General features: G+C 44.8%; 1 protein-coding gene across 11 annotated transcripts in view; it reads left to right on the top strand.

Moving 5' to 3' along the window:
- Positions 1–26491, top strand: part of pou2f1b (POU class 2 homeobox 1b) — a 186258-nt gene that overhangs the window by 103828 nt on the left and 55939 nt on the right. For all 11 annotated transcript variants that reach the window (XM_070893577.1, XM_070893575.1, XM_070893579.1 and 8 more), the window contains 5 exons: positions 2888–3064; positions 13007–13145; positions 19676–19770; positions 21600–21776; positions 24065–24206. In XM_070893577.1, coding sequence (XP_070749678.1) covers positions 2888–3064; positions 13007–13145; positions 19676–19770; positions 21600–21776; positions 24065–24206 — 730 coding nt within the window. The remainder of the gene's footprint in view (positions 1–2887; positions 3065–13006; positions 13146–19675; positions 19771–21599; positions 21777–24064; positions 24207–26491) is intronic.

Genomic DNA, 26491 nt, shown 5'->3' with positions numbered 1-26491 from the left:
TTAATAAATAGATCATAATTTACTGTCAAAATAACAGTGAGGCTAACGATACCATTATTTATGTGTAAATGGTACAGCAACTTCAGGCAAGGGGGCAAGTGTGTGATTAAACTGAAATATCCAAAAATTGTTCACATTGCACTGCTACGCCATTAGCTTCACATAAATGGCATCTCGCTGCCTGCCTCACCATTGATGTTCATTGAATGGCATGAAGTTGCTGTATTTGTGCAGTAGATACAAACTAAACTCTCCACAAAAAGTTAAGTTTTTTCACTTTTAACAGTGTGCTGAATGATAATTGCTGCCAGCCAACTTCAATGGCATTTAAAATTAACTATTACAAGTGTGGAATCTCATTCCTGGAGATTTTAATAAATGTAAAATTTTAACGGGTAGCATTTCTGCTCAGTTACGCTGCTTTTTTCAGCACTATTCGCCCAAAATTGCATTTTGCGCAAATTGAGTTTCAGCAATCTTTTGCACCAGTTTAAAATACATTGCACGAGAAGCCGGCCACGCCCCCGGGATGAATTAATCACCATTGGGAGTTTCTGCTAATTGCGTTAGTTTGCAGGCCTTCGAGGAGGTTCTAAAAATTAAGCTGGTTCTTTTGGGTGCAATGACATTAATAGGTATATTTTAAAAGCCTTTGAATGTATTTTTTTTAAATTACTAAGAAACTGACTACTGTATAACGAGCAAATGGTCCTGTATATATTTTTTAAAGTAAAGATCTAGTTATTCACAGGTGGTGGATTGACACTACGATTAAATATGTTTATTTTTTGTGATAAACCCATTTTCAGCGGGATTAATCAAACTGCACTCTTAAATATATATATCGAGAAATATTTTTAAAGCAACATTTAAAAAAAAAACATTTTAAAACACTGCCCGATGGCACTGGTTCATGGCAAATGAGTGAGTGAAAACTTGAGGGGAAAAACACGTCTCAAAATGGGTGCAATTTTGAGCACCACATTTGCACCTGAATTGTCGATTACGCCCAACGCGGAAACTCTACCCTGAATGTGTTTTTTTTTACTTTTCCTTTCTGTTTCTTTTTTGTACTCTCAATCCAATCTTTCTTTTCCCCTCTCATTTCTCTACATGATTTGACCCATTGAATTCACCCATTCTAATTTACACTTCCTTCTTAATCCTTGTGCTGTTAATTTCACATTCCTTCAATCTGATTAGTTAAGGAGATACACAGTTGCTTGCCCTGTTCACTCAGGTCCCAGATGTCCAATTTCCCTCTCTGCGACGTTATCAGCTTGCACTTTCAGCAACTTGCCAAACAAAAAATTGAAAAAAACCTAAACCTGCAAGAGTAAGTCTAACTAATGGCAGATACTGTTAGATGCCCTACCATGGCAAATTATGGCTCAATATATCTATGTCTTATGGCATTGCACATGGAGAGTTCAGCTGAAGTAGAGTTAGGGGCTGGGGGATATTTGGATTCGAGCACGCAGATGTAACTCCATCACCATTTGGAAGTCATATGTTCTGTCTCTTTAAATTGCCATTATAAATTTCTGTGTCTGCATTTAAAATGGAAATTGTCTGTGGAAATTTGGACGCGATAATTACATTCTCCAATGAGTGGTGATAGGGCATGAATATAAAAAGTTGATAAGTACATGTAAGTTTTTATTTCAATTCACCTACCAAGTGAAAATAGTTTGCTGTGTTTTTTAAATACCTTCAAGAAACTTTGCACTCACGGTTTTTAGAACAGATGTGAAATAGCACCATCTTTGTTTCTGTTTGTGTGATACTTGAAACAGTTTTTTTACCTTGCCTAGCAGTAGATATGATCTCTCAATGAGTCTCGTGGTTGTTTTCAAACTCATTTTAAAAACTTCCCAAGACAATTTTACACAATTGGTGTTTAAAATTTAAAAAATAAATAAACAAAGAACCTGTAACTTACCTTTCTTTGCAGAGTACTCGCCTACCACCCTGTTTAAGCAGTTTTTACAGGACGGGTCCCTCGGCGATCTGGATGGGCTTCCGTTGGGATAAAACTTACACCTTGGTGATTTTCTCAATGGTGCACGTCGGCGGTTTGGTCCCGGCAGGCATTTTCAGATTTGGACGGTACCATTAAAAAAATACTAAGGGGTAAACTTTCGCCGGGCGGAAAACCAGCTGTACTGCCGAGAAAATCGTTGAGAACTCACCGAAAATAAAAGGAAAGTTTAGTCCTTGGAGTGGTGCTTGAATCCATGACCTTGTGACTCAGGCGAGAGTGCGACTACAGAGCCACGACTCATATCTAACAGTTTAAAATGCCGATTATGCATTTTACCTATTCCAATCTTCGATACATGTGGTAATAGAACCACTTCAATGACTGGGCAGATTCATAATTGGCATATATCAAGTTAATCAATGTTTCTTTTTCTCTCTCGCCCCTGCTTCCCATTCCCACCAATAATTTTAAGAAATTGCATACACAGTGAATATGTTCAAATTGATATTTTAACCATAAGGCTGAATTTTCAAACTGAACAAGTTGTTTTAGTCTGAATAATATTTTTGACTTAGTTTTTAAAATTACGAACTTTTGTTTTTAATATTTATGCTTGTTTTTAAAGAAAATGTGTATAATTTAGCATTTGTCATCAATGATAAGATATTGTTTTAAGTTTTGTGGGTGAATGGTTGAACAACATCTAGTCCTTTTATTTTAGTCATTGCAATTGAGAGAATTTCTACAATATTGTGCAGTATAGCATGTTAATGAACAATCAGAGGACTTGTAATACGCCTCTGAATTAAGTTATGAACATGAAAATATCTACTGTAGAAAATATATACTACATTTATCTGACCTGAATTGTGACCGTTTTGTGTCCTGCTTTTGTTTCTACAGCTAACGTTGACAACAGCGCAGCAGCAGTTATTACTCCAGCAAGCACAAGCCCAGCTGCTGGCTGCGGCAGTCCAACACTCCGCAAATCAGCAGCATAATGCCACAGGAGCCACCATCTCTGCCACAGCAGCAACTCCTATGGCACAAATACCCATCACTCAACCAATCCAAATACAAGTAAGCATGTATATGCTATATTTTACTTGGCTATTTATAGGATGGAAAGCTTTCCTTTGGAAGGGATAGATTTGGGACTAGTGGCGATCAAGTTAGCGATTTCACCAGGCTACGTTACTATTCTGATGATTAAAACTTGCAAGACCAAACAGCTTTACATAGCCAAAATTACAGTTGTTATATTTGTTGGGGTGATTGTGTCAAATGATTTTATTTCTAACTATTGTAAATTTAACCAAAAAATTAATTAAAAAGCTTATATGGGCAGCTGTTGTACTTATGGCCAATCCAAAATGACTTGAATGCATATGAAGTACACAAGAATTGAATCATTCATGTTTTCCCCATAACCTTACTAAATGCTTTGCTGATGGCAGTTACTTTAGCTGTTAAAGAGTCATCAGAGGTAAGAGATGGAATTTAAAAAAATGCAGTGATGTTAACTATTGGCTGCCTATTTGTATGCTTCTTTCCATCTCTCTTTTTTTAACTCTTAACTGCCCTAACTGACCGAGCTCCAATTTTAAGATTGTCCCCTTTGTTTTGGATTATCCCACCAGAGGAAACTGTATCTACCCTATCAAAATCCCTTTTTATTTTAAACACCAAGGTAAACTGTTTGTTTTGTTTTATGTGCATAGTATGAGGTACCACCATATATTCCCAATCTCTTCATGTGGTGGAAAGTATATATAAACACTTGGACGGGCCATATATCTTGGGCTAAAAATTATGATACAAGTTTGTTAAGATTAACAGAAAAAAAAAGAAACAAATTGGCTAGTTGATAATAATTCACTTAACTTAGCGTCCATCACTCAAACCAATAAACACCTCAAACTAAAACAGTTCTCTGCAGTATCACTTTTCATTTAGACCAAATGTCCATGATTGGTTTTTAAATTTAACATGAAACTTTTTGCTAACTTTTCGTCATATAGAGAGAACGGGACTGAAACAATTGATATCCTGAACTATATCCTATTTCATCCATCATCAACAACAACAACAACTTGTATTTATATAGTGCCTTTAATGTAGTAAAACATCCCAGGGTGCTGCACAGGAATGTTATAAAATAAAATTTGACACCGAGTCACATAGGAAATATTAGGGCAGATGACGAGGTCGGTTTTAAGCAGCGTCTAAAAGGAGGAAAAGGTGGATTAGGGAGGGCATCCCAGAGCTTAGGACCTTGGCAGCTGAAGGCATGGCCACAAATAGTTGAGCAATTAAAGTTGGGGATGCTCAAGCGGCCAAATTTAGAGGAGCGCAGATATCTCGGAGGGTTGTGGGGCTGGAGGAGATTAGAGATCAGAGGGGTGAGGCCATGGAGGGATTTGAAAACCAGGATGAGAATTTTAAAATCGAGGTGCTGCTCCACTGGGAGCCAATGTAGGTCAGCGAGCACAAGGTGATTCAGGGGTGAAAGGGACTTAGTGCAAGTTAGGGCCCAGGCAGCAGAGTTTTTGATGACCTCTAGTTCATAGAGGTTAGAACATGGGAGGCTGGCCAGGAGTGTGTTGGAATAGTCAAATCTAGAGTTAATAAAGGCAAGGATGAGGTCATCCCCAAACCCCCCCCCTGCAAAACAGATGCACCGCTTTGGGTACTGTTGAGGGGTATGACTCAACAGGATAGAGCAGCAGCAGCCAAGTTCATGGCACAGTGAGTGGCTCTGCGGCACAGTGAGTGGCTCTGCTGCACAGGAGGGCAGGAAAAAGAGTGGGAGAGCTATAGTGGTAGGGGATTCTATTGTAAGGGGAATAGATAGACGTTTCTGCAGCCGCAATCGAGACTCTAAGATGGTATGTTGCCTCCTTGGTGCAAGGATCAAGGATGTCTCTGAGCGACTGCAGGACATTTTGAAGGGGGAGGGTAATCAGCCAGCTGTCGTGGTGCATGTAGGTATCAACGATATAGGTAAAAAAAAAAAGCGGGATGAGTTCCTACAAGATGAATTTAGGGAGCTAGGAGCTAAATTTAAAAAGTAGGACCTCAAAAGTAGTAATCTCAGGATTGTTACCAGTGCCACGTGCTAGTCAGAGTAGGAATCGAAGGATAGCTCAGATGAATACTTGGCTTGAGGAGTGGTGCAGAAGGGAGGAATTCAAATTCCTGGGGCATTGGAACCGGTTCTGGGGGAGGTGGGACCAGTACAAACCGGACGGTCTGCACCTGGGCAGGACCGGAACCAATGTCCTAGGGGGAGTGTTTGCTAGTGCTGTTGGGGAGGGGTTAAACTAATATGGCAGGTGGATGGGAACCTATGCAGGGAGACAGGGAAGTAGAATGGGGGCAGAAGCAAAAGGTAGAAAGAGGAAAAGTAAAAGGGGAGAGCAGAGAAACCCAAAGCAAAAAGGGACACATTGCTGCAAAATTCTAAAGGGGCAAACATAGAAACATAGAAAATAGGTGCCCTTCGAGCCTGCACCGCCATTCAATGAGTTAATGGCTGAACATGCAACTTCAGAACCCCATTCCTGCTTTCTCGCCATATCCCTTGATCCCCCAAGCAGTAAGGACGACATCTAACTCCTTTTTGAATATATTTAGTGAATTGGCCTCAACAACTTTCTGTGGTAGAGAATTCCACAGGTTCACCACTCTCTGGGTGAAGAAGTTTCTCCTCATCTCGGTCCTAAATGGCTTGCCCCTTATCCTTAGACTGTCACCCCTGGTTCTGGACTTCCCCAACATTGGGAACATTCTTCCTGCATCTCACCTGTCTAACCCCATCAGAATTTTAAATGTTTCTATGAGGTCCCCTCTCATTCTTCTGAACTCCAATGAATACAAGCCCAGTTGATACAGTCTTTCTTGATATGTCAGTCCCGCCATCCGGGAATCAGTCTGGTGAACCTTCACTGCACTCCCTCAATAGCAAGAATGTCCTTCCTCAAGTTAGGAGACCAAAACTATACACAATACTCCAGGTGTGGCCTCACCAAGGCCCTGTGCAACTGTAGTAACACCTCCCTGCCCCTGTACTTAAATCCCCTCGCTATGAAGGCCAACATGCCATTTGCTTTCTTAACCACCTGCTGTACCTGCATGCCGGCCTTCAATGACTGATGTACCATGACACCCAGGTCTCGTAGCACCTTCTCTTTTCCTAATCTGTCACCATTCAGATAATAGTATGTCTCTCCTGTTTTTACCACCAAAGTGGATAACCTCACATTTATCCACATTATACTTCATCTGCCATGCATTTGCCCACTCACGTAACCTATCCGAGTCACTCTGCAGCCTCATAGCATCCTCCTCACAGCTCACACTGCCACCCAACTTAGTGTCATCCGCAAATTTGGAGATACTACATTTAATCCCCTCGTCTAAATCATTAATATACAATGTAAACCGCTGGGGTCCCAGCACAGAACCTTGCGGTACCCTACTAGTCATTGCCTGCCATTCTGAAAAGTACCCCTTTACTCTTACTCTTTGCTTCCTGTCTGCCAACCAGTTCTCAATCCACGTCAGCACACTACCCCCAATCCCATGTGCTTTAACTTTGCACATTAATCTCTTGTGTGGGACCTTGTCGAAAGCCTTCTGAAAGTCCAAATACACCACATCAACTGGTTCGCCCTTGTCCACTCTACTGGAAACATCCTCACAAAATTCCAGAAGATTTGTCGAGCATGATTTCCCTTTCACAAATCCATGCTGACTTGGACCTATCATGTCACCTCTTTCCAAATGCGCTGCTATGACATCCTTAATAATTGATTCCATCATTTTACCCACTACCGACGTCCGGCTGACCGGTCTATAATTCCCTATTTTCTCCCTTTTTTAAAAAAGTTGGGTTATATTGGCTACCCTCCACTCCATAGGAACTGATCCAGAGTCAATGGAATGTTGGAAAATGACTGTCAATGCATCCGCTATTTCCAAGGCCACCTCCTTAAGTACTCTGGGATGCAGTCCATCAGGCCCTGGGGATTTATCGGCCTTCAATCCCATCAATTTCCCCAACACAATTTCCCGACGAATAAGGATTTCCCTCAGTTCCTCCTTCTTGCTAGACCCTCTGACCCCTTTTATATCCGGAAGATTGTTTGTGTCCTTCTTAGTGAATACCAAACCAAAGTACTTGTTCAATTGGTCTGCCATTTCTTTGTTGCCTGTTATGACTTCCCCCTGATTCTGACTGCAGGGGACCTACGTTTATCTTTACTGACCTTTTTCTCTTTACATATCTATAGAAGCTTTTGCAGTCCGTCTTAATGTTTCCTGCAAGCTTCCTCTCGTATACTATTTTCCCTGCCCTAATCAAACCCTTTGTCCTCCTCTGCTGAGTTCTAAATTTCTCCCAGTCCCCGGGTTCGCTGCAATTTGTGGCCAATTTGTATGCCACTTCCTTGGCTTTAATACTATCCCTGATTTCCCTTGATGGTCACGGTTGAGCCACCTTCCCCTTTTTTATTTTTACGCCAGACAGGGATGTACAATTGTTGTAGTTCATCCATGCGGTCTCTAAATGTCTGCCATTGCCCATCCACTGTCAACCCCTTAAGTATCATTCGCCAATCTATCCTAGCCAAGTCATGCCTCATACCTTCAAAGTTACCCTTCTTTAAGTTCTGGACCATGGTCTCTGAATTAACTGTTTCCTTCTCCATCCTAATGTAGAATTCCACCATATTATGGTCACTCTTCCCCAAAGGGCCTCGCACAACGAGAGTGTTAATTAATCCTCTCTCGTTACACAACACCCAGTCGATGATGGACTCCCCCCAAGTTGGTTCCTCGAAATATTGGTCGAGAAAACCATCCCTTATGCACTCCAGGGAATCCTCCTCCATTGTATTGCTTCCAGTTTGGTTAGCCCAATCTATATGCATATTAAAGTCACCCATGATAACTGCTGCACCTTGATTGCAAGCACCCCTAATTTCCTGTTTGATGCCCTCCCCAACATCACTACTACTGTTTGGAGGTCTGTACACAACTCCCACTAGCGTCTTTTGCCCTTTGGTGATCTGCAGTTCTACCCATATAGATTCCACATCATCCAAGCTAATGTCCTTCCTAACTATTGCATTAATCTCCTCTTCAACCAGCAATGCTACCCCACCTCCTTTTCCTTTTATTCTATCCTTCCTGAATGTTGAATACCCTTGGATGTTGAGTTCCCAGCCCTGATCATCCTGGAGCCACGTCTCTGTAATCCCAATCACATCATATCTGTTAACATCTATTTGCACAGTTAATTCATCCACCTTATTATGGATACTCCTTGCATTAAGACACAGCACCTTCAGGCTTGTCTTTTTAACACACCTTGTCCCTTTAGAATTTTGCTGAAATGTGGCCCTTTTTGTTTTTTGCCTTGGGATTCTCTGCCCTCCACTTTTTACTATTCTCCTTTCTATCTTTTGCCTCTGTCTCCCTTTTATTTCCCTCTGCCTCCCTGCATAGGTTCCCATCCCCTTCCCATATTAGTTTAACTCCTCCCCAACAGCACTAGCAAACACTTCCCTCTAGCATATTGGTTCCGGTCCTGCCCAGGTGTTAACCGTCCGGTTTGTACTGGACCCATCTTCCCCCAGAACCGGTTCCGATGCCCCAGGAATTTGAATCGCTCCCTTCTGCACCACTCCTCAAGCCACGTATTCATCTGAGCTATCCTGCGATTCTTACTCTGACTAGCACGTGGCACTGGCAGCAATCCTGAGATTACTACTTTTGAGGTCCTACTTTTTAATTTAGCTCCTAGCTCCCTAAATTTGTCTCGTAGGACCTCATCCCGTTTTTTTACCTATATCGTTGGTACCTATGTGTACAATGACAACTGGCTGTTCACCCTCCCTTTTCAGAATGTCCTGCACCCGCTCAGAGACATGCTTGACCCTTGCACCAGGGAGGCAACATACCATCCTGGAGTCTCGGTTGCGGCCGCAGAAACGCATATCTATTCCCCTTAGTGTGTTAAAGTGTGTTAAAAAGACAAGCCTGAAGGCTCTGTGCCTCAATACAAGAAGTATTCGGAATATGGTGGACGAATTAATTGCGCAGGTTGCTGTTAACGGATATAATGTAATTGGCATCACGGAGACATGGCTCCAGGGTGACCAAGGCTGGGAACTCAACATCCAGGGTATTCAACATTCAGGAAGGATAGACAGAAAGGAAAAGGAGGTGGGGCGGCGTTGTTGGTTAAAGAGGAAATTAACACAACAGTAAGGAAGGACATTAGCTTGGATGATGTTGAATTGGTATGGGTGGAGCTATGGAATACCAAGGGGCAGAAAAGGCTAGTGGGAGTTGTGTGCAGACCACCAAACAGTAGTAGTGAGGTTGGGGACAGCATCAAACAAGAAATTAGGGATGTGTGCAATAAAGGTACAGCAGTTATTTACATATTGATTGGACTAACCAAACTGGTAGCAATGCGGTGGAGGAGAATTTCCTGAAGTGTATTAGGGATGGTTTTCTCGACCAATATGTCGAGGAACCAACGAGAGGGCTGGCCATCGTGGACTGTGTGATTATGGAATGAGACAGGACGAATTAGCAATCTTGTTGTGCGAGGCTCCTTGGGGAAGAGTGACCATAATATGTTAGAATTCTTTATTAAGATGGAGAGTGACACAGTTAATTCAGAGACTAGGATCTTGAACTTAAGAAAAGGTAACTTAGATGGTATGAGACGTGAATTGGCTAGAATAGAGTGGCAAGTGATACTTAAACGGTTGACGGTGGATAGGCAATGGCAACCATTTAAAGATCACATGGATGAACTTCAACAATTGTACATCCCTGTCTGGGGTAAAAATAAAACGGGGAAGGTGGCTCAACCGTGGCTAACAAGGGAAATTAAGGATCGTGTTAAATCCAAGGAAGAGGCATATAAATTGGCCAGAAAAAGCAGCAAACCTGAGGACTGGGAGAATTTTATAATGTAGCAGAGGAGGACAAAGGGTTTAATTAGGAGGGGGAGGATAGAGTATGAGAGGAAGCTTGCTGGGAGCATAAAAACTGACTGCAAAAGCTTCTATAGATATGTGAAGAGAAAAAGATTGGTGAAGACAAACGTAGGTCCCTTGCAGTCAGATTCAGGTGAATTTATAATGGGGAACAAAGAAATGGCGGACCAGTTAAACAAATACTTTGGTTCTGTCTTCACGAAGGAAGACACACGTAACCTTCCGGAAATGCTAGGGGACCGAGAGTCCAGTGGGAAGGGGGAACTGAAGGAAATCCTTATTAGGCGTGAAATTGTGTTAGGGAAATTGATGGGATTGAAGGTCGATACATCCCCTAGGCCTGATAGTCTGCATCCCAGAGTACTTAAGGAAGTGTCCCTAGAAATAGTCGATACATGGTGATCATTTTCCAACAGTATATCGACTCTGGATCCGTTCCTATGGACTGGAGGGTAGTTAATGTAACACCACTTTTTAAGAAAGGAGGGAGAGAGAAAATGGGTAATTATAGACCGATTAGTCTGACATCAGTAGTGGGGAAAATGTTGCAATCCATTATTCAAGATGAAATAACAGCGCATTTGGAAAGCAGTGACGGATCGGTCCAAGTCAGCATGGATTTATGAAGGGGAAATCATGCTTGACAAATCTTCTGGAATTTTTTGAGGATGTAACAGGTAGAGTGGACAAGGGAGAACCAGTGGATGTGGTGTATTTGGACTTTCAAAAGACTCTTGACAAGGTCCCACACAAGAGATTGGTGTGCAAAATTAAAGCACATGGCATTGGGGATAATGTACTGACGTGGATAGAGAACTGGTTGGCAGACAGGAAGCAGAGAGTCGGGATAAACGGGTCCTTTTCAAAATGGCAGGCAGTGACAGTGAGGTGCCGCAGGACTCCGTGCTGGGACCCCAGCTATTTACAAAATACATTAATGATTTAAATGAAGGAATTGAGTGTAATATCTCCAAGTTTGCAGATGACACTAAGCTGGGTGGCGGTGTGAGCTGTGAGGAGGATGCTAAGAGGCTGCAGGGTGACTTGGACAGGTTAGGTGAGTGGGCAAAAGCATGGCAGATGCAGTTTCATGTGGATAAATGTGAGGTTATCCACTTTGGTTGCAAAAACACGAAGGCAGAATATTATCTGAATGGTGGCAGTTTCAGAAAAGGGGAGGTGAAAAGAGGCCTGGGTGTCATGGTACATCAGTCATTGAAAGTTGACTTGAAGAAGGCAAATGGTATGTTGGCATTCATACCTAGGGGATTTGAGTATAGGAGCAGGGAGGTCTTACTGCAGTTGTACAGGGCCTTAGTGAGGCCTCACCTGGAATATTATGTTCAGTTTTGGTCTCCTAATCTGAGGAAGGACATTCTTGCTATTGAGCGAAGGTTCACCAGACTGATTCCTGAGATGGCAGGACTGGATCGACTGGGCCTGTATTCACTGGAGTTTCAAAGGATGAGAGGGGATCTTATAGAAACATAAAATTCTGACAAGACTGGGCAGGTTAGATGCAGGAAGAATGTTCCTGATGTTGGGGAAGTCCAGAACCAGGGGACATAGTCTAAGGCTAAGGGGTAAGCCATTTAGGACTGAGATGAGGAGAAACGTCTTCACTCAGAGAGTTGTTAGCCTGTGGAATTCCCTACCGCAGTGTTGATGCCAGTTCATTGGATATATTCAAGAGGGAGTTAGATATGGCCCTTACGGCTAAAAGGATCAAGGGGTATGGAGAGAAAGCAGGAAAGGGATACTGAGGTGAATGATCAGCCATGTTCTTCTTGAATGGTGGTGCAGGCTCGAAGGGCCGAATGGCTTCCTCCTGCACCTATTTTCTATGTTTCAGCAGCAGATGAGCTGAGGCAGGGGCAGAGATGGAAATAGACAGTCTTCGTGATCATGCGACTATGTAGTCGGAAGTTCATTTTGGGGTCACGTATGAAACCAAGGTTACGAACAATCTAGTTCAGCCTCAGATTGTTGCTGGGGAGAGGGATGGAGTCGGTGGCTGGGGAATGGAGTTTGTGGTGAGGACCGAAGACAATGGCTTCGGTCTTTCCAATATTTAATTGGAGGAAACTTCTACTCATCCATTACTGGATGTCGAAAAGCAGTCTGACAATTTAGAGACTGTGGAGGGGGCGAGAGAGGTGGGTGGTGGTGAGGTGGAGCTGGATGTTGTCGGCGTACATGTGGAAACTGATGCCGTGTTTTCTGATGGTGTCGCCAAGGGGTAGGATGATGATGAGAAAAACAAGGGTGCCAAGAATAGATCTTTGGGGGCACCTGAGGTAATGGTACGGGAGCAGGAACAGAAGCTATTGCGGGTGATTCTCTGGGTACAATTTGATAAGAATGCAACCTGGCGAGTGCAGTCTCACCCAACTGGGCGACGGTGGCGAGGGGTTGGAGGAAGGTGGTGTGGTCAACCGTGTCAAAGGAAGATGGCTACTGTTCACAATTAATTAAAACTGCCCCATTAAATAAAAACCTTTCTTGCAGTTACAGTTCCTTCAATCAAATTTGATTTCATAGTATCTGAGCAGTTTCCAAGAAAGCGGATCGTCTGAGGTCAGACAGTTGCCTATAACTTGGTATTTTAGCAAGGATTTGGAATTGCTCCACATCCTGGCTAGTCTGTAGATGCCTCTTTTCAGAAGTAGCCTGCTCTCAGCCCGCTACTACAAATCACCATTTTAGAAAACTAACCAGGCATTGGACCATGTTAAAAATAAATTTTCAATTCTATAATCTAGAGATACTTATTTGATCCTTCTATACAAATTGACTGTCCAGAACAAGATTTTATTGTTGGTTTTTAGTCGCAAATCAAAAAAAGCATATTTCCATTTTTATTATAATTCTTGAAGTAACTGTTGGTGTAATAATTATGTTTTACAAGATTCTACAAGTTGATTAGTTCGATAATTCATTTTTACACTTGATTAATGTGCTAAATTTCTCCATACGGTCCACTGATTATCCCCTCATTTGGCAGGATCTGCAACAGTTACAACAATTACAGCAGCAGAACTTGAATCTGCAGCAGTTTGTTCTGGTACAGCCAGGTCACCCAATCACCACCAACCTGCAGCCGACGCAGTTCATCATCTCACAAACGCCACAGGGGCAACAAGGTGAGAGACAGTATTAACCTGGAATTAAAGAAAATCTCAGGGAAGCTGCAGTGTTTCAAATATTGACACGAGTAGGAATTGGGCGCACGGTGCCAGAAGAGAGAGATAGGAATCCCGTATGTACCAAGGCCAAGTCTTAGTACATATGGGATTAGCTACAAATTTTAGTTTTGTAGCTACTACCCTTGTTACGTCAGTTGGTTCTGTATATCCCTGAAAATTTTGCCACAAGCAAAGATTCTTTCCTGACCACACACAATGTAGGTTTTCTTCTCTCACCTGTGTGGCACAATGATGATTTGAGATAATTTAATTTGCCTTGATATCAACCAAGGCTGACAATATGGAGTTCCCTTGCCTGCCAGGGATATCTCTCTTGACTCGACCTGTTGTGAATGTTCTATGTTTAGACTAATTGTCGTAACTATAACACATACATCTGTAACCTTGGAGTAAGTATTCAAGAGATTGAGCAACTGAAATACAAGCGATTCTCCAAATAAGGCGTTCACGTTTTCAGATATTTTTGACCATTTTTCCTCAGTGAGGTTTTGGGGAAAATTAAGTGTTGCCTTTAAATGCTTTTTAAAAGTTTAGTGTACTCACATAGGGCTCAAAATTGGCCCACCCGTTTTTTCGGCTCACTCACCAGAAATGCGCCGACTTTGTAGGCTGAAAACTGCTCCGAAAAGATGTCTTCGGATTCTGGCCGCTCTGTGGCCTCTCCCATGACTTGACATGGCGTGGGCTGTCAATTAGGGGGCAGAGCTAGTGCCCTGCGCGAAAAACAGTGCCGGCAGCTCAGTGCATGCGCACTGGAGGTTTTGCGCATGCGCAGTAGTTCCTGTCCCATGTGTGGGACCCGATGCGTCCCGCCCCTATCCCAGGCCGAGTGGCCTCATGATGTGTGCCGGGCTGCTGGAATAATCAGAGCGCATGAGCGAGGCGGTGGGAGAGAGCGAGCGAGCGAGGCGGTGGGAGAGAGCGAGCGAGGCGGTGGGAGAGAGCAAGCGAGGCGGTGGGAGGGAGCGAGCGAGCGAGCGAGGCAGTGGGAGGGAGCGAGTGAGCGAGGCGGTGGGAGGGAGGGAGCGAGCGAGGCGGTGGGAGGGAGGGAGGGAGGGAGCGAGCGAGGCGGTGGGAGGGAGGGAGCGAGCGAGGCGGTGGGAGGGAGGGAGGGAGGGAGCGAGGCGGTGGGAGGGAGGGAGGGAGCGAGGCGGTGGGAGGGAGGGAGGGAGCGAGGCGGTGGGTGGGAGGGAGCGAGCGAGGCGGTGGGTGGGAGCGAGCGAGGCGGTGGGAGGGAGGGAGCGGGCGAGCGAGGCGGTCGGGGAGGGGGAGGGGGAGAGGGAGAGAGAGCGGGGAGGGGGAGAGGGAGAGGGAGAGAGAGCGGGGAGGGGGAGAGGGAGAGAGAGCGGGGAGGGGGAGAGGGAGAGGGAGAGAGAGCGGGGAGGGGGAGAGGGAGAGAGAGAGGGGAGAGGGAGAGGGAGAGAGAGCGAGGCGGTCGGAGAGAGGGAGGGGGGTGGGGAGCGAGGCGGTCGGAGAGAGGGAGGGGGTCGGAGAGAGAGCGAGGCTGTCGGAGAGAGCGAGGCGGTCGGAGAGAGAGCGAGGCGGTCGGAGGGAGGGAGAGAGAGCGAGGCGGTCGGAGGGAGGGAGAGACAGCGAGGCGGTCGGAGAGAGGGAGGGAGAGAGAGCGAGGCGGTCGGAGAGAGGGAGGGAGAGAGAGAGCGAGGCGGTCGGAGAGAGGGAGGGGGAGCGGGGGAGAGAGCGAGGTGGTCTGAGAGAGGGAGGGCGAGGCGGTCGGAGAGAGGGAGGGAGAGCGAGGCGGTCGGAGAGAGGGAGGGAGGGAGAGCGAGGTGGTCGGAGAGCGGGAGGGAGAGCGAGGCGGTCGGAGAGAGGGAGGGGGAGAGGGAGAGAGAGTGAGGCGGTCGGGGAGAGGGAGAGAGAGAGCGAGGCGGTCGGAGAGAGCGAGGCGTCGGAGAGAGGGAGAGGGAGGGGGAGAGGGAGAGAGAGCGAGGCGGTCGGAGAGAGGGAGGGGGAGAGGGAGAGAGAGTGAGGCGGTCGGAGAGAGGGAGGGAGAGCGAGGCGGTCGGAGAGAGGGAGGGAGAGCGAGGCGGTCAGGGAGAGCGAGGCGGTCGGAGAGAGGGAGGGAGAGCGAAGCGGTCGGAGAGAGGGAGGGAGAGCGAGGCGGTCGGAGAGAGGGAGGGAGGGGGAGAGAGCGAGGCGGTCGGAGAGAGGGAGTGGGAGAGGGAGAGAGCGCGAGGCGGTCGGAGAGAGGAAGTGGGAGGGGGAGAGAGAGAGAGCGAGGCGGTCGGAGAGAGGGAGAGGGAGAGAGAGCGAGGCGGTCAGAGAGAGAGGGAGGGAGAGCGAGGCGGTCGGAGAGAGGGAGGGAGAGCGAGGCGGTCGGAGAGAGGGAGGGAGAGCGAGGCGGTCGGAGAGAGGGAGGGGGAGGGAGAGAGAGCGAGGCGGTCGGAGAGAGGGAGGGGGAGCGGGAGAGAGCGAGGCGGTCGGAGAGAGGGAGGGAGGGGGAGCGGTGCGGTCGGAGAGAGGGAGAGAGAGAGGGGGAGCGGGGCGGTCGGAGAGGGAGGGAGAGCGAGGCGGTCGGAGAGAGGGAGGGAGAGCGAGGCGGTCGGAGAGAGGGAGGGAGAGCGAGGCGGTTGGAGAGAGGGAGGGGTAGAGGGAGAGAGAGCGAGGCGGTCGGAGGGAGGGGGAGAGGGAGGGGGAAAGGCGGTCAGAGAGGGAGGGGGAGGGAGAGAGAGGGAGGGGGAGTGGGAGAGAGCGAGGCGGTCGGAGAGAGGGAGGGAGGGGGAGCGGTGCGGTCGGAGAGAGGGAGAGAGAGAGGGGGAGCGGGGCGGTCGGAGAGAGGGAGGGAGAGCGAGGCGGTCGGAGAGAGGGATGGGGAGAGGGAGGCGGTCGGAGAGGGGAAGAGGGAGGGGGCGAGCGAGGCGGTCGGGGAGAGGGAGGGGGCGAGCGAGGCGGTCGGGGAGAGGGAGGGGGCGAGCGAAGCGGTCGGGGAGAGGGAGGGGGCGAGCGAGGCGGTCGGAGAGAGGGAGAGGGAGGGGGCGAGCGAGGCGGTCGGAGAGAGGGAGGGGGCGAGCGAGGCGGTCGGAGAGAGGGAGAGGGAGGGGGCGAGCGAGGCGGTCGGAGAGAGGGAGAGGGAGGGGGCGAGCGAGGCGGTCGGAGGGAGGGGGCGAGCGAGGCGGAGGGAGCGAGAGGGAGGGGGCGAGCGAGGCGGTCGGAGGGAGAGGGGGGGGCGAGCGAGGCGGTGAGAGGGAGAGAGCGAGGCGGTCGGAGAGAGGGGAGAGTGAGGCGGTCGGAGAGAGGGAGAGGGAGAGAGAGCGAGGCGAGTCGGAGAGAGGGAGAGCGAGGCGGTCAGAGAGAGTGAGAGGCGTTCAGAGTGAGCGAGGCGGTCGGAGGGAGCGAGCGAGGCGGTCGGAGGGAGCGAGGGAGGGAGAGAGAGAGGCGGTCAGAGAGAGAAAGAGAGAGGCGGTCAAAGAGAGAGGCAGTCAGAGAGAGAGAGAGAGAGGCGGTCAGAGAGGGAGAGGGAGAGCGAGAGCGAGGCGGTCGGAGAGAGCGAGAGCGAGGCGGTCGGAGAGAGAGAGAGAGAGAGGCGGTCAGAGAGAGATGGTCGGTGAGAGAGAGAGAGAGGGAGGTGGTTGGTGAGAGAGTGAAAGAGAGAGGCGGTCGGTGAGAGTGAGACAGTCGGTGAGAGAGAGAGAGCGAGCGCGTCGGTGAGAGAGAGAGAGCGAGCGCGTCGGTGAGAGAGAGAGAGCGCGCAAGCGAGGCGGTGAGAGAGAGCGCGCAAGCGAGGCAGAGAGAGAGAGCGCGCAAGCGAGGCGGTCGGAGAGAGAGAGAGCGCGAACGCAGCGGTCAGAGAGAGAGTCGGTCGGTCAGACAGTGAGTGAGTCAGACACCCAGTGGAAGTCGAGATTCTATGTCTCCCTTGGCAGTTTGTCTTAGAAGTCATTTTCTACTTGGATGTCAGCGGCCTGTGCTCTCCCTGTCGTCCCGCACGTATCCCCGGCCGAGTGGCCTCACGCACCGGCCGGCCCGCTGACTTCCCGGGCCGAGTTTTGATATGAAGGTAGGATTTCGTTTTATTTTTTATTTCTTCTTCAGTGTTTTTATGCTTCTTGAAAGTTGTTGTGCTTTGTTTAGTGCTTTGCAAGGTCCTCTCTGCTTCCCTTCGCACCCCTATCTCCAGCCGAATGGACTCGGATGTACCTACCTGCGTTGATTTCTTACCTCTCCGCAAGGGTTTTCTGTGCGGCCACATACACTGGCCTAAGTTAGTTTGGAGCAACTATTAGTTGTCCAAAGTGGCCTTAATGGCTAAAACGGGTGCAGGTGGCTGGTAACGCCCCCTTTTTGACTAATACTGCCCCCACTAATACACTGGCACAAGATGGAGATTTTTAAGATACTTCAGAAAAATCAAGTTGCTCCAATAAAAACGGAGCAACTCCTGGCCAATTTTGAGCCCATAAATTGGGGGAAAAAAGGCCCTGGCGATAGGTAATTAAGATTCTAATTTGATAGGTTTAATTTTATTTCCCCACAGATTAGCAAATTGTATATTATTTACAGTCTGTTTGAAATTAAAACACCTCATACGCATTATGTTAGAAAGTCTTTGAGCCTATTGGCTGTGAACAGAAGGAGATAAAACACAGACAGGCTTGTCAGTCAGGTCTTGGAGAGAAAGCTCTGAGGGCTTTACCAAGACTAGGAGGTTAAACATTCTCGAGGATGTTTAGAAGTTTAAGTCAAGTAACCAACCCACTGATGTAGAAGAATGTGGCGGTTCTTTATTTTGTATCATTATGCAAAGATAAGTTGTACTGATTGAATTAAGGCCGTTCGATCATAACTGCTGTTCTGTATGCTTATACAAATTAATAAGATGCTTTATTTTCATGTATCATGCCTCGTCTTGCCAAGTGCTTTCTTTTGGAAAAGTTTGAGACATTGAGAGCACATGGGAAAGACAGGAGTATCTGGTTAAGAAAGAAAGACTTGCATTTATATAGCGCCTTTCACGACCACCGGACATCTCAAAACGCTTTACAGCCAATGAAGTACTTTTGGAGTGTAGTCACTGTTGTGATGTGGGAAACGCGCCGGTCAATGTGCGTACAGTAAGCTCCTACAAACAGCAGTGTGATAATGACCAAATGATCTATTGATTGAGAGATAAATAATGGCCAGGACATCAGGGATAACTCCCCTGCTCTTCTTCGAAATAGTGTCATGGGATCTTTTATGTCGCCCTGAGGGAGAAAACGGGGCCTCGGTTTAACGTCTCATCCAAAAGACAGCACCTAGTGGAGTGTCAATCTAGATTTATGTACTCAAGTCTGTGGAGTGGGACTTGAACCCACAAACTTCTGACTCAGAGGCAAGTGTGCTACCCACTGAGCCACAGCTGACACTCACAAGGTGTTACTATCAGCACCCCATTTATGCTATTGCACAAGTAGATGTAGGGCAGTGTGAGTTAACTCCCATAAAAGTTAGCAGTCTGACCATCTTACAGAAGTAACTGACACCACTGAACCCAAGAAGGTATCTATAGTAGGCCTGAATATGTAATAGAGTCCTTCTGTCCATCATTTTTGTTAAGTCAGTTTATGGATAGAGTGAACTTATGTAGATTTGTACTTCTGTAAATCAAGCTTCTTGGTCACTTCCCAAGCTGATAGTTGTGATGATATTCAGAATATTTCGTTCTTACCAAATTCACAATTGATGCCCTTGATGTGGTGGTCCAGGCAGTCTTGTATTTGTTTCATTTTCACTGACATTGGCACCATTGCAGTCTTGGTTTTACAGAAGCAACTTGTAAATTTTGTTGTCTATATTTGGCTTTAGATGGAACTGGTGCTGCTGTTGGTTAGAAAACTGTCCTCTCATTTCCCAGGATCTGGTTTTAAATTAATTTCCGATTGATAGTTGGCAAAGTATATTTTCATTCCATAAGAATTCCGTGTGGAAAAGTTTGGTTGGTCTCAGCTCGTAGATTTTAGGACATGTCGGTGCTAAATTGGCATTTTTGCACACCAAGGCCAATGTGGGAAGTGAAAAAATGCAGTGGTACCATGAAAGCTTGTTAATCTGTGATTGAAGAAGAGCAAATGCAACTTTACTCTGGCTTTGGCTGACTATGCCTGATGGTTGAATTCTTGACATGGTGGCAAAAATAGAAAGAAATATTGTATACTTTACATTCCTCATGTTAACGGAAAGAAAATAAATCACCAAAAATATCAATTTAAAAAGTGCCATATTGTAGAACTATATCCGAAACATTAACTTATCATCTTTGGATGTTGACCAACCTGGTGTAAGTTTCCAGCATTTGCTATTTTATTTCAGATTTTCGGTATTCATGATTGTTTACTCCTCTTACAACTGATGCAAGATACCCATTCGTTCTTGGGGAATATTTATTGTTTCAATTGAAGACTTAGTACATTTTTAAAAACAGACGGGAATTTGTTGAAAAAAAATACTTGTTTTTGTATTCATCATGTTAGGTCTCGTACAAGCCCAGAACCTTCTACAACAACTACCTCAGCAAAGCCAAGCCAACCTCCTGCAGTCTCAGCCAAGCATCACTTTCAGCACGCAGGTCAGTTTATTGGGAACAAAACTATGCACTAAAATTTACTTGAGTATCTTAAGCTTCTCAAAACTTTGCTGTCTTCGCTTTTGCTTGAGTTGGTGTAACACTTGAAAATGTAGTACCTAACGTTCAAAATTGCTAGGTATTTATATTAAGATCTTTCTTCAGTTACAATTTGTCCATCTTAATTGACATTCCCCATTTATTTGGTAAACCAATGTTTTCTAAGTTAACGTTTAGTGGAGACTAATTGGTATTGGTGTGGAAAAAAAAAGGGTCTTCTGGTTTCTATTCCTGATCTTGTATGATCTTCTTAAAAAAAATATATATATTGTAGATGGCTTTGAGGGTGATTTGAGATCTCTGACTTAGTGGGACCTCATGATATTAAGAAGGAATGACTGGGGATGGAGGGATTTATTAGGGTTAAAGGATAGACAAGTCTGTTGAGAAGGTGTACGAAAATTTAGGTGTAAGTTCAACTTGCTGAGGATGAAGATTGACTGACATAGTGCAAAGATTAAGAAGAGATTTTGATGCTGAGGTGACCAACTGACTTGAAATGGATAAATGAGGATTTTGAAGAATAGACGGGAAGGGTTGTGGCCGATTATGGGAAAAGGACAGAGGGGGATCTGAAAATAACAGCCACACTACAACCATGGTAGTTTGGGTGAGGAATATAGTGACCATTTGGGTCAGTATTGGTGAAAAGGAATGAGTCACCCTCAGTCAGACTTTTGCAAAGCTCAGGATCTTGATGGATTCTTCCAGGATGAGGTTGCGGATGAGGTTAGCAAGGGAATAGACATTTGCAGAGTGACATGAGAGCTGCAAAAAAGGTAAGGAAAGTGAAAAGAGAAACAGGAAAATGGTTGGAGATGTTCACTTCCAGAAAGCAGGGGGGCAGGAGAGAGGATCTGCAGTGGGAGAAGGAAATGAGGCAATTTCTAATGTGGCCTCAAAAGAACCTGCTGCAGTGGGAGCACAACAACAACAACTTGTAATTATATGGTGCTTTTTTGCACAGAGGAAGGTGCGTAGTGTAGAGCATTTGCAAACTACAAGCCCATCCTGTGGGTCAGGAGCTCCAGCTTGGAGCAGCAGCAGGAAAGAATATCAGCAAGGGAGTAGCAAAGAGCATGGTGTAGTAAGATGTGGGTGAGAGCAGACAGAGAATTGTAGTCAAAGTGCCCATACAAGTACACACACAATTGTGGATTTGACTTGCAGGTTCTTGGAGGCAAGGGTTTTTGTGCAAGTGGCTGATGTGCAAGAACCAGAGCATGTGGATCAGACCTTTACTCAGAGAAGACGATTGCACCTTAATCTCAGTGATTGTACCGTACCTTGTTGGATGCATGGCAATCAATGAAAGTGGAAGGAAACGTATGTGGGTATACATACCAAAATGTAGATGTCTTAGAGACCTCTTGGGGACAAGGATGGCCCATTTCTTCAATATAATATTTATGAAGCTTGTTGAAGAATTTCTGGCAGCCGTATATAGTACTGCTGAGTTTAAATGAACCCCTCTTCCCCCAACACCATCCCCTGCCCCCCCCCCCACTTTTTCCCCAAATCTTACACTGGCATATATGGGCAAGGAAGGTTACCTTAACTCCCTATTTCCCTCAGAAGTTATTTGAACTGGTCCAGTAATTCAGGAATGAAATTTAAGTTGTAGTGATTCTTATCCATGTAAATTGTGGTTACTTATAATCTTTCTTGTGGGGGATGTGGGGGAATTTTATTGCAACTTTCTTCATGACTTTGGGCTGACATATGCATCATAAATTTTTAAAACTCACTTATTGAAGTTTGATTTCTTTCAGCCAGCAACACCGACACGCACAACGATAGCAACAGCTCCTATCCAGTCGGTTCAGCAGAGCCAGTCGACACCAAAGCGCGTAGATACTCCTAACATAGAGGAGCCTAGTGACCTTGAGGAACTTGAACAGTTTGCCAAGACGTTTAAACAGAGACGTATCAAACTCGGGTTCACTCAGGTAGGGAAACCCGTTTTCATTTTTTACAAGTGAACTATTGTAACTGTTTGCAAAATAGCCTATTGATGGGCTGTATCGTTCATAATTTTAAATTAAATTAAATTGCTGCATGTTACAAAATATAGTTCATGCAATGAAAACTTGCATAAATAACAATGTTCTAGTAAGATGCTGGTTGTTTTACTTGTGGCATTTCACGTGCAAGACATTTTAAGTTGTTACTTAGTGCATAATAGACTAAAGTTGCAGTGCTATACATGCTGTTTATAAAAACAGAAAAACTGTGGAGACTCAAAAAAAAATGAATTGGAGCATTGGCCTATATGAGAAGTGATCTTATCGGAACATATAAAGATAGAAGGGGCTCGACAAGGTGGATGCAGAGAGGATATTTCCACTCATAAGGGAAACTAAAACTAGGGGACATAGTCTCAGAATAAGGGGCCACCCATTTGAAACTGAGATGAGGAGGAATTTCTTCTGAGGGTTGTAAATCTATAGAATTTTCTGCCCCAGAGAGCTGTGGAAGCTGGGTTATTGAATATATTTAATGCGGAGATAGACAGATTTTTGAACAATACGGGAATAAAGGGTTATGGGGAGCGGGCAGGGAAGTGGAGCTGAGTCCATGATCAGATCAGCCATGATATTAAATGGCAGAACAAGCTCGAGGGGCCAGGTGGCATACTCCTGCTTATGTCCTGACATGGCAACAGAAACATGAACATAAAATTAACTTTTCTTATGTTCTTGTATTGTTTGACCCTGCAAATACAGTCTACTCTTCACTGTACACTGATTTTCCACAATGTTATACCTTAAAAACACAGGCTGTGGACTTGGGAGGAATATGTATAGGAGATGAGTTTCAAAATCAAATCAATTAAAATATTTTGGCAATACTGGACAGTTTAGATATTGGTGCTCCAGTGCAGAATTACATTTATGATGGCTATAAAATTGTATGGTTCTAGCATACTAAGATTCTGAAGTCTATTAACTCTTTCAGATTATGATAACATCACTTTGGGATCTATTGATGAGTTCTTTGAAACATAATGCATTGATGGGAGTTCCCTCCTGTTTTCTCATTTTACTTGCTTCTTGAAGGTGGTAACTGTTTGAGGTATTACTCTATAATCAGCAGCAGCCATCTTGGTGACTTGCTCAAGTGGCCATTCTCCATATTCGAGTGGATTGTGTGTATCTGTGAACTGTTCCAGGCCAGCACAGCTTTTCCTTTTGTCATCTAACTAAAATAAGAAATGGGAGCAAACTGTACCTTTGCGGATAAACTTGCATTTTAAAGTTACAAATCACTTTTGGGTATATTTGTATTATATATGTGTACGGCAAATCTAGAAATGTAATTGAATGTAATCGTTATTTTATGCTCTAGTCTTCCATAAACAAGTTGACTTTCAAATTTTACCCTTAAATTAGGATTACACTTGAATAGGCATTAAAAAGTGGAATAGACTATTAATTATCTGTTAGATTAATCCATCAGAGTATGACAGCATTTTGTGGATGGCATTATATATATATTATCTCAAACTTCCCATTCAGTTGCAGCTGCTGTTCCATAGCATTGTAACTTTTGATAGTCAGAGCAACTGATTAGACCTTTTTAACTGTGGGCTTACATTTATATTTCTTTGTTTAGTTAAATGGGCAAGATGGAGGGAAAGACATGGCAACATAAACATGAACATCAAATTAACTTTTTTAAAGATTTGTTCTTTTAAAAGGGTGGATGTGATCAACTTGTTTAAAGCAGACTTCCTATTTTCTGATTGTAGAGATATTTGGTCCGAGTTTTGAAGTTCATGACCCAAATTCTCGAATCCTCCAAACTAAAGGAGGGAAGTATATTGGTGGCTGCTATAGCGAGGGAGAGCAATAGAGTAACCACTTTACCTGATGCATGTTGATGTCTAGATATTTGTTCCTGTTTCTAAAATTTGGCATCACAATTGATTTCTTTTAAACAGTTTCTGATATTGGCCATGCTAACAGGAGTGTGGGATAACCATGAACTTCTTCATAGCTACATTTGCCTATCCTACTCATTGTTCAGTTGTTGCTAAATGACACTGCCACCATTTTGCTCATATTTGGGAAATATAATTCAGTTATGTGTTGTTACCAACCCTGTGGTCTTCAAGAACTGACTAAATAATGTGCATCTGGTTGGATTTTTGTATTGATTATCCCTGGGATTCAATATGGAGTTGTGGTGACAAAGTATTAAAAAAAATTGTATTTCTTTCTCCATATCTCATCAGGGTGATGTAGGACTTGCCATGGGAAAACTCTATGGAAATGATTTCAGCCAAACTACAATCTCTCGTTTTGAAGCCTTGAACCTCAGCTTTAAGAACATGTGCAAGCTGAAACCATTGCTTGAAAAGTGGCTGAATGATGCAGGTTTGCGATTTTTTTTTTTTTCCTCCCCATTTTTATTTCGCCCTTCACTCCTATGCTGAGGATCAGTAAATTGAACAATTTTCTTCAGTCATCATTCAGTTTTGCATTTATTTCACATTCTTCATTAAAGATATAATGAACTGAATAGACATTTTACAGCTTCAAGGAAGAAACTCGTACTTCATTCCACACACTCGGAGTATAATCTAGTTTGATAGGTTTGAGGGAACCATGTGCTAATCACGCACATGAAAATGTCTTCACAATTTTGCACGTGTGGCTGGGTTGAGGAAATGCAGTGCGTCTTTCCACGTTGACACATGCAATACATTGCTTCCATTAAAACAAAGCAAGTGTCTTTGTATTGGGTCAGCATGGGTCACCTAAACTTAATACTGCAACTTGCTAAATTTGCTTATGGTTCATGGAACACACCAATGAGGAGTTGTTGCATCTCGTTCCCAGTGTAATTTAGCATACACAGTATGCAAATAATTTCAGTTATGGCTAGTTGACTGTTGCTGGACACTTATTCACACACAATGCTAAGAATTTAACTTGAAATAATGTCGGTCTCACAGCTGTCAGTGTGGTGAGTTTATTGATAGCAAAAGAATGTTGGCACAGATAACAAAAACATTCTGTGTAAATCAAGGGTAGATTATGATCCTTTCAAGGAGGCAGCTATATGTCTAGTAATGTTGGACTCTAAACAGGCAAGATTGCTTCGAGTTCTGACGTAAGGTCACCGACCTGAGACGTTAACTCTTTCTCTTTCCACGGATGCTGCCTGACCTGATTTTCAGCATTTTCTGTTTTTATTTCAGATTTCCGGAATCAGCAGTATTTAGCTTCTGTAAGATTGCTTCAATGATGGTCTCTTAGGCGGTACTGCACTGCCCAGGACAGTACTACTGCAGCAATTCTGCTACCAGTTGTGATAGGGTACCGTTTGTTTTGACTATCTCTGCGGGAATATAATCTGCAAAGTATGAATATTCTTGAAGGTTATTGGGGGCCTCATAAATCATAAGTCAAGAAAGCATGGTTTTGTTCTCCTAGCCCCCTAGTGAGGGGAATGCGCAATGCAACTATAGCTGCCTTGACATGATCTCAGTCTCTACAATTTTCACTGGGCACTGGTTCCTCCGAGGCATATCTAGATTCTGGGAAGGAGTATTCTAGCAAACATGAATTTGGCAGCCTTTACCAGGCAATATAACTGGGTACTACAGGGCGCAATGCATAACAAATTTGACATGAAGATGATCATCAGTGATAGTGGAATCAATAAGCCATAATTCTGTCTATAGTGGGGATGATTAGTTCTCTAAAGCCAGTTGAAACCCATATATCTGATGTAAAACACTCCTGTATATGTATAGGCAATTGGGAATAAGACTCCCTTGAAAAGTGAGTGAAGGAAGGTGGTGACAAATTGCCTATGGATGCATTGTTATACCAAAGCTGCAAATATACAGAGGAGTTTAACATGAGTCATGTAAATTGTTAATGTATTAACGTGTTCTCCTCAACCTGGAGTGGAACCATTCTTCCAGATTTTGTGGACCACATCAGAAAGCTTTCACCAGGTTTCTGGTGGCCTATGTCAATATGGGCTACAATCACAAAGGTCTGGACAAGTGTACACAAAATATCAGCATCTAATCATGAGTTTCAATGGAAGCCCTCCTGAGCACACAGTCGGTAGGCCTTCTTAAAGTGTGGGAGTGTGACAATGCAGGAGAGAAAGCCTGAGGTTCTCTTCAAGGAGTCTAAGTGGATCGTGCATGTGGCTAACAAATTTACTGACAAGAGTTAATTGGCTACACAGCTTCTGATCAGATAATTTTCAGAGTCTGTTGCTGTGCCTGATTAAGGACCAAATGTAGCCTGCTGTGCATGATCTGAACTTGGTAATATATTGCTTCATATATTGGCATGGGTTCTTTGAGCATCATCACCATGGGAGCTACAGCAGCAGGTATATAACCCACCATTTGATAGTTTTTTTTTATGGAAGACAACTAAAGAAACTGTTAGCACTTTTATTTTTTTTTAAAGCCAGCAGAACATAGGCACTATGACAGGAGTGGCTATGAAAAGCAGCATGCCTTTAAAGAGTCCTCCCCCCACTCCAGTGACTGGCTATGACAAAGTTCAGGTCAGCTGGAGCATTTCCACAGCATTGTGTGGAATCTCTGGGTATCATTTCTTAAGTTGTGATAAGAATCATAGAATAGTACAGCTCAGAAGGAGGCCATTCCACCCATTGTGTCTGCGCT

The sequence above is a fragment of the Pristiophorus japonicus genome, chromosome 11 (genome assembly GCF_044704955.1).
Source record: "Pristiophorus japonicus isolate sPriJap1 chromosome 11, sPriJap1.hap1, whole genome shotgun sequence".
In the NCBI taxonomy this organism is placed as follows: Eukaryota; Metazoa; Chordata; class Chondrichthyes; family Pristiophoridae; genus Pristiophorus; species Pristiophorus japonicus.
The sequence above is the reverse complement of the archived record's forward strand: the minus strand, read 5'-3'. Positions and strand labels throughout refer to the sequence as shown.